We start from the raw sequence: 11,767 nt of genomic DNA, 5'->3' as shown, positions 1-11,767 counted from the left end.
GAGCGGCTGAGGGAGTTGGGGCTGTTTAGCCTGGAGAAGAGGAGGCTGAGGGGAGACCTGATTACGGCCTATAAATACTTGAGAAAAGATGGTGGGGAGGTAGGGGAAGGGCTCTTTACATTAGTGATGGGTGATAGAACAAGAGGAAATGGGCATAAGCTTAGTCAGGGGAGATTCAGGTTGGATGTTAGGAAGTATTTCTTCTCTGAAAGGGTTGTCAGCCACTGGAATAAGCTGCCCAGGGAGGTGGTTGAGTCCCCATCCCTGGATGTGTTTAAGAATAGGGTGGATGAGCTACTTGAGGATATGGTTTAATGGGGATTAGGGATGGTTGGACTCGATGATCTCTAAGGTCTTTTCCAACCTAGAAGTCTATGAATCTATGAATCTATGAAATAAGTTCCTACTTATTATTGTGCAGAAACAAGCATACTAAATAGGAACAAAACTATGCTCTGGAACTACCTTGCTCTCTTAATTCAGATTATTTTATCCTTTAAATCTTCTAAAGTTGGCAAAATAAGCATCATTGACTAACCGAGTCAAACCACATCTCGGAGAGTTTGGGGGAAGCATGGAGAAGGGAGAAATTTTCTCGTGTTTAGTCATTACGTGACTGTGTGGTGGGGTCGAAATGCTGGAGGGAAGGGATGCCATCCAGAGGGACCTCGACAGGCTGGAGAGGTGGGCCTGTGAGAACCTAATGACATTCAACAAGGTCCTGCACCTGGGTTGGGGCAATGCCAAGCACAAATACAGGCTGGGTGGAGAATGGATTGAGAGCAGCTCTGAGAAGGACTTGGGGATGTTGGTTGATGAGAAGCTCAATGTGACCCAACAATGTGCACTTCCAGCCCAGAAAGCCAGCCATATCCTGAGCTGCATCCAAAGAAGCGTGGCCAGCAGGTCAAGGGAGGCAATTCTGCCCCTCTGCTCTGCTCTCATGAGACACCTCCTGGAATACTGCGTTCAGCTCTGGAGTCCCCAACACAAGAAGGACATGGAGCTGCTGAAACGGGTCCAGAGGAGGCCACGAAGATGATCCGAGGGCTGGAACACCTCTGCTATGGAGACAGGCTGAGAGAGTTGGGGCTGTTCAGCCTGGAGAAGAGAAGGCTCTGGGGAGACTTTCTAGCAGCCTTCCAGTACCTAAAAAGGGGCCTACAGGAAAGCTGGAGAAGGAGTTTTTACAAGGGTGTGTAGTGATAGGACAAGGGGCATTGGCTTTAAACTGAAATAGAGGAGATTAGATTCAATGGAAGGAAGAAATTCTTTCTTCTGAGGGTGTTGAGGCACTGGAACAGGTTGCCCAGAGGAGTTGTGGCTGCCTCATCCCTGGAAGTACTCCAGGCCAGGTTGGATGAGGCTTTGAGCAATCTGATCTTGTGAAAGGTGTCCCTGCCCATGGCAGGGGGTTTGGAACTAGATGATCTTTAAGGTCCCTTCCAACCTAAACCATGCTATGATTCTATGATTCTACAAATGCATAAAAGAAGGTTCTGACTTGAATTTTGCCCCTAGTGCATTGTAAAACTGACAACATTTCCCTGAAACCAGGGAATTAATTTCAGATTGATCTGTCTGTGGCAGAACAGAATCTGCAAATCAACACTATTAAATAAACTTATATTTAACCTGTCCCTTTGAGCTTCTCTTTACTTTGCATTATACTCAACAAAGTTAGGGATCTGTCACAGGGGAACCATACATTAAAATTTGAAATAGTGGCATGAAAATCTATTTATCTATTTTAAATAGAGCATATTAGGTTGAAAACCTACACAATTTCGGGTTTTCTAGCAATATTTCTACTACTTCAACCCATTTATTTACATGCTTAACACCAAATAGGGTATGCAAATCACAGTCTATTTCCTGGCTGGCAGAGATGTAGTTAGGCCTCACTGACCTTTCCCGACTTTGCATCACAAGCGTCTGACAGCTGTAGATGCCATGATGTCCTTGTTTCCTCATAATGAGAGACATCTTTTTCTCAGTCAAAGGCCACAACAGATTTCAAAGCAGTTTATGGCCTGAAATATGTATAATTCATTTGTAACGTTGAGTGACCTATATTCCGTACAGCTATATAACAAGTTGTCATTTCACTCTGTTTCTAGACACAGATTCAGAGAGTTTGGTTTTGGCCATTTTGCATATTCCGAATATATGATGGCTAGATGATACAATCTTGAGCTTAGTATTCAAGCCTTTTAATGTACTGCTGTTACACTTTTAAGACCTCTTTCCATAGATTAAAACTATGGGAATCCTTTGGATTACAGAGAGATAGGTGGGACACAATGAGTCCTCTGAAGTTTAGCTGTCTGGCCAACTTGGAACTCTTGTGATAGCAAGTGTAACTCCACAGTTACTTGTAATTTCCTTTCCCCTTGAAGCCTTTTCAGTAGAGTTTGATGGAAGAAAGAGCACTTTTATAGTTCAAATCTTCATGCTGCCTTTTCCTATGCTTCCACTCTTCTTTCCAAAGTCTTGTCTTTCAGGGTAGAGCAGAACAGGAAATGGTACAGAGAAGGACAATCAGTATGACCAAAGATGTGAAAAATAAATAGAATAGTCCCCTGTAAACTGGAATGAAAACAGCTGGGGAGGACATGCTCAGTGCATAAGGAATCATGAATGGTGGAGAGAAGGTGATTAGGGAAAGCTTATGCAGTGTTTCTCACAGTACAGAAGCTAGATAGCATTAAAATCTAAACAAAAAGAAGTACAACTGTACAAAAAAAGTATTTTCTTTCGTTCGTGTGCAACTCAGCTGTGGAACTTGCTGCCACAGGATTGCTGTGAAGGTCAAAAGCATAAAAAGGTTCAAAAGGAATTAGATACATTCACAGAAGAAAGGTGTTCTTTTTTGTCAGGTATTACTGAATACATACAGATAAAACCACTGTCTCAGGAAGTCCTTAGTCTGCAAATTAATATAAACTGGGAGAGTTTACCAGAGGAAGGGGCACTATGCTCTTTTTACCCTTTCTTTAAGAATCCTCAACTAACCTGTGTCAATAAGCTACTGGGTAAACAGGACCTTGATCTGACCCAGAATAGCTGTTCCGTGTTCCTGATACCCTCTTCGATTGCCTCTGCAATTCCACAGGGAGACGAGAAGATTAAGGTAGATTGAAGGCAGTTAAGGGGATTTTTGCTTTTTCTCTGTCCTTGCAGAAACCATGCCTCAGCAGAGCCAGAGAGTCTTGTCTCTTATTTCTACGCTGGCACGAATCTCAAGGCTTGACTTTTGCTTCGACTGTTCTTTATGGAATAAATCTATGAAATCTATGAATATACGCTAGCTTTATCCACAGCTCCTGCTCCAGAGAGGTTTTTCTCCTTAACTCTGTAATCCCTGTGCCCAGCAGCACCCATCGTCGCTGTGCTTTGCCTCTGTTCAGCCAGGTCATGCAGGGTGCAGAAAGCAGCACCTGCTCAGGAAAGACTTCACTGAGCACTCGGCTAGTAACTCTGGCAACTCCCTGTGCAACCAGGCAAACAAACAACAGATGCCACCCAGTCATTAATGATGTGGTTACAGTCCACACAAACAAAACTAAACCAAACCCTGACAAAGGTCTTGCTTGTCCAAGACTTGCTGCCTTCTGGGAGAGGGAAAGAAGAGTACCTTTCTCTGGTACCAGGTGTCACAAAGGTCCTGGTGAGCCCATGTTCCAGCTACAGCGCCCTTCACTTCAAGATTTTTGAGGAATTTGTCTTACAGAAGGGGATTCATATGTACAGAGTTTCGTGAGGAAAACTGAGCCCAAGCTTCTTTTGCAAGTCTGGTCAGCCCAGTCATGGGACTGCTTCTGGGAAAAGAGTAGTTTTGATGGCTAAGCACCATTTTTGAACCACGGAACCAGGTGTTTTTTCTGTCATTAGAGGATATTTCTTAGTATTTCGTAGTTAAACTGGAAGTTCTCAGGGACACAGCCCATCTCTTCGGTCCACACTGTCCAGTTTTTGCAGTGTACAATGAGATCCTGACCAACCATATTGTTAAAATGGTCGAAGCACAGGTAATAAATGAGTGATAACTAATTGCAAATATATGTGACTATCTCACAGTCTAACATGCCTTTGTCTCAGGCTTTTCCACTGCATGTTTGGTTCTTTTTTAGGATCTCAAAGACTACACTAACAGAGCAGGTGTGTGCATTGGCAGTATGGCTATGTGCTATGGGAAAAGAGTTAAACTAGCACCACGTTGCCTTCCTTGGCTACTGGAAGGAGCAGAGCCATAGTAGCATGGTGGTCTCTGAAGGCAAGCATATGCTGCTCCATGGAAATATCCTGGGATATAATCTGCATTCACGTGTTGCAAAAGATCAGTAGCACTACCAGGTGAGGGTCCCAAAAGCATGCTGCATTACCTGCCCCTGCACCTTAGTGATATGTGACCACTGCATCCTGCAGATACCAGATCTGCATAGGATCTTTCTGACTTCCAGTCGGACAAGGCTGGAGCTGTGCAGGGGATCATCTGAGCTGAGTCCTAGGTAGCCCCTACCACTGTAGAAGGCTGCTGGCTTTCAACAGCCAGGACGCGACAATGAGGACTTAAGTACTGTAAGAGTGATCACAGAAGCTTAGTTGTCTCTTCATGGCAGGAGATAGGAGGTTTTTCCTCCATCATCCCTACTCTGTACCTAAACTTCCAGATCTTGTGACATTTTAGGCCACTTGCCTCAAAGGGGAGCCCAAAAAGCATGATTAAACGTGTCCTCCTCCTTGTGCAAGGCAAGTCCAGTGACAGACTTCCAGAAAGACATAGTTACTCTGTATTTATGTGCTTATGATAGACAACAGAGACAGGGATGGATGAACTTCTGTTCATTTGGAGATGGAGGGCCTCACAGGAAAACTATCAGCAAGCTGACTCATGGTACTCTCACATACATTTGCTTGGGAAGATTCATCATGGCTTACTTGTTTTTCCACCTGCACAATCTTACAGGCAGACCTTAGGATGCTCTAGAGAGCCTGAACATGACCTTTGTTTCCCTCACTCTGCCGACATAACTATTGGGAAAAAGTGTTAGCAGCACAGAAGCCATTTTGCTTGAAGACATTGGACAGTGAATGAAACACAAATAAATGCAAATCTTGATTCAGTGACATCAGCATTTACGAAAACACTGCAGCTCTGGTGAGGATTTCAGCTGCAAAGGGCATCCTGTAGAGACCACAGAGAAATTAACTAGTGAATTGATGATGCATATAGCTAGAAAATAATCCAAAATTCAAAATTAATTCAGTTTCATCAGTGGCTTCCTGAAAATAAGCGATTAATTATTTGCTATTAATAGATACATATTTATCTTTTACTGTTTCACAGGTCCAAATGATATCTGGTGCATCATTTCTACATTGAAAATACCTCAAACACCACCACAATCCTTTTTGTTTTTTTTCTCTCAGGAAAAAAAAAATAATCACAGACTTGAAAAGACAGAAACTGACCTCCACGCTCATTTACACTGAGCACATCACAGAATAAAGAGGAAGCACATAGGAGGGGAAAAAAATCATCATCACTTGAATTTAAGCCTTGACTGACAGTATCAGGGTTCAACCGTGGCCACTAGCTATTACTGGTTTTTCATTCCAAGGAAGGTGGTAGAGCACAGTCGGGGATAAGAAACTTTGGGAAACTACTTCAAGTTTCTTAGACATTGGTTTATGCCCGGAATCTGAAGCTTAATGGCCTTTCTGTTAGAGCTTTTTTTTTTTTTTTAATCCTTAATATTGTAGCTCAAAGCATTGCTTATCCATCTCCAGACCTTTCTGGCATCTTTCAAAATCCTTTTCTTCAGACATGAGTTTCACACACCGGCCTCAAAATGCAACTACGGATTATGCATTCATTATACTTCCAAACACAAGCAGGATCAGACCTTGTAAGTATTTGGATAAGAGACAGCCTTTGAAAGCCCAACATCCTATGGGAAATGCTACGGCTTATTCACCAGGTGCCAATATTCTGTCTGGTAATTCGCAGTTGGTACTCTTCCAATTCCAGTCGGAGACATAACCGCTAATACTGCCAGCTGCTACCTGGACTGCCTCTCTTATCTGTTGTCTTTTTCTTTTCCTGGCCTGGTTTTCCTCTTGTATGTTTTAAGAGATATTCTGCAACAAGACAACAGCATTAAAACAGTTGATTAACTGATGCAGCAGCAAGCAGCATACCCTAGAGATAAGGCAGGGAAATAATAAACTGAAGACGGTAGTGGTTTTGGTGGCAGAAAGCATCTGGGACGTGAGGAGGAAGGTCTGAGCCAGCAGAGTGGCTGTTCTCCCTCCCCGGGGCTGGCTCCTTGGTGGGACACGACTCGCGACCTTCAGCACATGCCCGCTGGTAAGAAAGGCGCAGATCCCGCAAGGCGCGCTGCCATGTGTTTGATCATAGAATCACAGAACCACGGAATGGTTTGGGTTGGAAGTGACCTCAGAGATCATCGAGTTCCAACCCCCCTGCCATGGGCAGGGACACTCTCCATTACACCAGGCTGCCCAAAGCCTCATCCAACCTGGCCCTGATCTCACGGATTTCCGAGGATGACCGGTCCCCGCGCAGGTGCCGGTGTGCCGGCCCGGCTCCTCCCGTCCCGTCCCGCCCCGCAGGCGGAGGGGGAGCGGGGCTGCCCTGCGGGGAGAGGAGCGCCGGGCTGGCGAGCAGGAGCTCAGCGCTGCAGGCCCGGGCGGCGCTCAGCGGCGGGGCGGCTGGACGGGCCCGGATCCCGGCCCCCGCCTCAGCCCCGCAACGCCCAGAAAGCGCCCCCCGGGCACGGGCACGGGCACGCCGCCCGACCGGAGCCGCTAAGCCCAAACCGCGGGCAGACACCGACCCGCCCTCCCGCTCTCTGAGGGCAGGCAGGGGCTGCCAGCACCCCGCGCCTGCCGGCCAGGCCGCCATCGCCATGGCAACCGGCCGGGCCGCAGCCCGCCCGCGCCGCCTTCCTCCCCTGGGGCGGCTGCCGCCACGGGGGGTGAGTCCAGCGGCGCCGTCCGCTGCTCCGCGGGCTTTCCACGGCCGCCGGCGCCCAGAACGGAATCCGTGCGCGCCTGGACCGGGGGGAAGCTGCAGCCGCCGGGCTGTGCCCGCGGCGGGCGGGGCCAGGCCCGGCCCTAGCCCGGCTGCGCCACCGGGGCTGCCCGGGGTGGGAGAGGAGGAGGAGGAGGAGGAGGAGGAGGGACTCCGCAGCGGCAACAACTGACGTGTCCCTCGCCATGGAGCTCGGCGTGATTCATCCGCGGCGGGGCGGCAGCAGGGTGCCGCGCACCGTCCCCGCGTAGGCACGGCTGCGGCGGGGGCAGCTCCGGCACCGTTCTGCCGCCCGCACCGCCCTCCTCCTCATCCTCCTCTTCCTCCTCCTCCTCCTCGCCGCCTGCTCCTCTGCCCCCGCGGCTACGCGAGGATCCCGGGGGAGGCAAGATGGAAGAAATTCTGCGAAAGCTGCAGAAGGAGGCGTCGGGAAGCAAGCACAGGGCCATCAAGGAAAGCTGCACCGGGGCCATCGGTGAGGGGCGGGGGTGCGGGCGGAGGCGCCGCGCTGCCCCCGTCGCGGCGGGGGCGGAACAGGGTGGCGGTGCGGGGCAGGAGCCTCCGGCGGGGAGGTTCGGTACCGGCGGGGGCGGCGGCACCTCCGCAAACTTGTCCGGCGCTGGCCGCCGAGCCCCCGGCGGGTGGGCAGGGACCGGGGAGCCTCTGGAGGGAGCTCCGCGCTGCGGGAAGGGGCCGTGACACAGGGTGGCGGTCCCGGGGAGCATCCGCGGCCCCCGCCGCCTCCTGGGTCTGCTTCGTGGATCTAACGGCTGTCAGTAGCTCTCAGTTTCTGTGTATGTTGGTGTGTGTGTCTTTTCTCTGAAAGCTGCCCCCCTCCTCCCTAAATCATCGTAAAAAAACCCTCCAGTACAATCTTCATTGCTGGCTTACGTTCGGGCATCTATCTTAAAAGCTGTGGGTTTTTTTTTTTTTTTGCCTGGATTCCGTGAGCTCTTTTATCCTTGCTGTATAATGGAAATGCTGCTCAATAAAAAGAGTCCTTCTTTTAAGGGAATATGAGCTTAGGTTCGTTTCAGCATCCACTTGCTTTCAGAGATTGTGACTTGAAGCTAACTACCAGGTAGTCAGGAAGACCCTTAACTTACATCAGCATAACTTAAAATTGCTTTAAATTTTATTTTTCATCCGTACATAGTTAACAGCAATCTAGGGTAGTTCATACCTGTTGCTGTCTTATTACTGGCCTTTCAGCTTGATGGATGAGGCTTTGGGCAACCTGGTGTAGTGGAGGGTGTCCCTGTCCATGGCAGGGGGGTTGGAACTCGATGATCTTTGAGGTCCCTTCCAACCCAAACCATTCTGTGATTCCATGAGTTGCTTCATTAATTGTGTGTCATCCGTGCACAGCAGCCATGCTGATATCCTCTGTACTGTTCCAGTTTTAGTGGATGTGCTGCCGAAGTGCTGATATGTGAAAGGGAGCTGGCTGAGGAACAGATGGTACTTGGTGCCTTCTCCTTGGGCACCCAGTATCCTGATAGGTTCATGCAAATCTTTGGAGCCTTGGAGCAGCAGTGATTGTTGTTCTGTCAGCTGGAGTAGTCATAAACTTTAGGATCATTGGCTCAGAGATTGTTAGCTAGGTGTATTACTATGGTTGAACTGAAAAGTTTCTTTTAAAAGCCCTATTGTTTCCTTTGGTTATACAGAAACCCTGGATTCTCCTGATGCTATCAAGATACCTCCATATCAGCTAAGGTAAGAACATTTAATGTTGAATCCTGTGGAACTGTGAGTATTTGTAAAATTAAACTAAAAATCTGAATTAAAAGTGAGGTAGACGGTGCTGAATCTATGTGATTTCTTTAGTTTGTAGATATACATATCTAGGCTGGTAGTAGCAGATAATTTGCTGATGAGCCCTTGGTCTCTAGCCATGAATGAAATGTAAGGAAACGTGTTAAAATGGGCATGAGTATGCGTAATGGTGACACTTTGTTAGAAAGGAGGGATGTCTTGTGGTCTGAAGTGTTTTTCTTCTAAATTACAGCCTTCAGTATAAGTGATGATGCTTCTCAGTCTTCTCAGTGTGTTTGTTTTCTTTAAAATCTAGATCAGTTTTTGTTTGCTGATAATAAATATTCTAGAAGCTGAAAGGCTTTGTCATCATATAGCTAGGACACCGGGTAGGAACTAAAATAATACAGTTCTGTGCCTGCTGCTTCCTTTAGCCGGCTAGATTATCTTGAGTAAACCTTCTTCCTTCCTCCTGCCTGCATTGGACACCTGTGAAATGGGGGATGTGGCACTACCCTCACTTGTAGAGCTATTTAAGATCTTGTATTGGAAATTCTGATTGCTGTGGAGAAAATAAATAGGCAAAATTATTCACTGTTCCTTCTGAACAGAACCATTGGGAAGCATCAAAAGAAACTAGCAAGTGCACGTTCAAAACAGGAAGACACTTTTTCACACAGCTTACTGTTAAGATGTGAAATGCTTAGGCTTGCCTTATTAGAGAATGTAATGGGTGCTCAAAGTTTGCATGGGTTCAAAAAACACCTCAACAAATCCATGGAAGAATCATAGAATCATAGAATGGTTTGGGTTGGAAGGGACCTCAAAGATCATCTAGTTCCAACCTCCCTGCCATACATGGGCAGGGAAACCCTCCACTACACCAGGTTGCCCAAAGCCTCATCCAACCTGGCCTTGAACACTTCCAGGGATGGGGCAGACACAACTTCTCTGGGCAACCTGTTCCGGTGCCTCACCACCCTCAGAGTGAAAAATTTCTTCCTTATATCTAATCTAAATCTGCCCTCTTTCAGTTTAAATCCATTGCCCCTTGTCCTATCACTACATGCCCTTGGAAAAAGTCCCTCTCCAGCTTTCCTGTAGCCCCCTTTAGGTACTGGAAGGCTGCAATAAGATCACCCTGGAGCCTTCTCTTCTGCAGGCTGAACAGCCCCAACTCTCTCATCCTGTCTCCATAGCAGAGGTGCTCCAGCCCTCGAATCATCTTCGTGGCCTCCTCTGGACCCGCTCCAGCAGCTCCATGTCCTTCTTGTGTTGAGGACTCCAGAGCTGAACACAGTATTCCAGGTGGGGTCTCATGAGAGCAGAGCAGAGGGGCAGAATCGCCTCCCTCGACCTGCTGGCCACACTTCTTTTGATGCAGCCCAGGATACGGTTGGCTTTCTGGGCTGCCAGCGCACATTGCTGGCTCATGCTGAGCTTCTCATCCACCAGCACTCCCAAGTCCTTTTCCTCAGGGCTGCTCTCAGTCCATTCTCCAGAAGTTGATTGAAATCTATCAGATGCAAAGGTACCCCTTATTGAGAAGTACTTTAGTCAGAGATGATTGAGTTTATAAAAGAGTATGTAGGAGTGTTGCTATAAATTTGGCCTGTCCTGTAGTCCTCCTAGATATCCGCTATTAGCTGCTGGCTGAGGTGATGCTTTTCTACCACACTATTACTCTCCTGGGAGTATTTTTATCACTTCATTGGTCCTCACTGCTCCTTTCAGATATGGTTGGTGCAGCTTTGTTCAAGGAAAATTAGGGACTTAAGAGGTAGTTATTTCAGAGCAGTCATCATATAGGGCAGGAATAAAAGCAGTTCTTTTTCTGCTCTAAAATCTCATCAGCTGCAGTCCATCAGAGGCCTCCAGTCAGTGGGGAATGGATGTATCACAGGTCTGACATGACCGGTGCCGGACACATGCATTTCCAACATGGGTTACACAGCTGAGAACAGCTGAATGAGTAGTTCCCAGTAGCTCCATTAGAATTAGATTATGTTTACTTGGCACTGTGGTTGGAGAAAACTTGTCTCTTTATCTTCCCATTTATCACCCTTCATCTTTAATGTAGTGTATGGTCTCTCTATTTTGAAGTACTATTCTCATTCCCTATGAATTAGTTAGCTGTTAGCACATTTCTTCCTTTTTCACTTTCCTACTGCCTCTGTACAGATATAGAATCATAGAATGGTTAGGGTTGGAAGGGACCTCAAAGATCATCTAGTTCCAACCCCCCTGCCATGGGCAGGGAAAACCTTCATTACACCAGGTTGCCCAAAGCCTCATCCAACCTGGCCTTGAACACTTCCAGGGATGGGGCATCCACAACTTCTCTGGGCAACCTGTTCCAGTACCTCACCACCCTCAATGTAAAGAATTTCTTTCTTATATCTAACCTAAATCTGCCCTCTTTCAGTTTAAATCCGTTGCCCCTTGTCCTATCACTACACACCCTTGTAAAAAGTCCCTCTCCAGCTTTCCTGTAGGCCCCCTTTAGGTACTGGAAAGCTGCTATAAGATCACCCTGGAGCCTTCTCTTCTCCAGGCTGTATGCCTACCTTTTTCTCTTCTTCCTCCAATATTCCTAATGTTGTATTTGTTTAGTTGTGGTTTTTTTTCTGCTGTAAATCCTAATCTTTTTAAATAAAGCTAATGCCTTCACAGGTGTAGCTATGATGAAGTAAGCTCTTAACATTAGACTTGTCAGTAACAATGCACTCAGTGTTACTGGATGTTTTACAAAATTAAGAGTGCACTAGAGAATTTGAATAAAAGCTTTGGTTGTAGGGTCATTGGTATGGTTCTGCTGCACAACCTCAGACAGTGCAGGAGATGTTGCTGTCACCAGTACTCTGAGCTTACTCTTCATTCTCTGCTAAAAACCTACTGCCAGACTCCAGATCAGTGCACTGGGCCACATCTTGGGCTGGAGTTCACCTG

General features: G+C 47.3%; 1 protein-coding gene and 1 non-coding gene across 5 annotated transcripts in view; one reads left to right on the top strand and one right to left on the bottom strand.

Moving 5' to 3' along the window:
- Positions 1–7,450: 7,450 nt before the first annotated feature.
- The window catches only part of ARFGEF3 (ARFGEF family member 3), a 98,248-nt gene continuing 93,931 nt past the window's right edge, over positions 7,451–11,767 (top strand). For all 4 annotated transcript variants that reach the window (XM_086632043.1, XM_086632042.1, XM_086632041.1 and 1 more), the window contains exons 1-2: positions 7,451–7,535; positions 8,731–8,779. In XM_086632043.1, coding sequence (XP_086488169.1) covers positions 7,451–7,535; positions 8,731–8,779 — 134 coding nt within the window. The remainder of the gene's footprint in view (positions 7,536–8,730; positions 8,780–11,767) is intronic.
- Positions 8,385–8,486, bottom strand: LOC147529141 (U6 spliceosomal RNA). Its single transcript, XR_015222043.1, has one exon. It is a non-coding gene; the product is annotated as a U6 spliceosomal RNA (small nuclear RNA).

This window comes from Tauraco erythrolophus, chromosome 2 (genome assembly GCF_009769465.1).
Source record: "Tauraco erythrolophus isolate bTauEry1 chromosome 2, bTauEry1.pri, whole genome shotgun sequence".
NCBI lineage: Eukaryota > Metazoa > Chordata > Aves > Musophagiformes > Musophagidae > Tauraco > Tauraco erythrolophus.
This window is presented reverse-complemented; position numbering and strand designations above follow the sequence as displayed.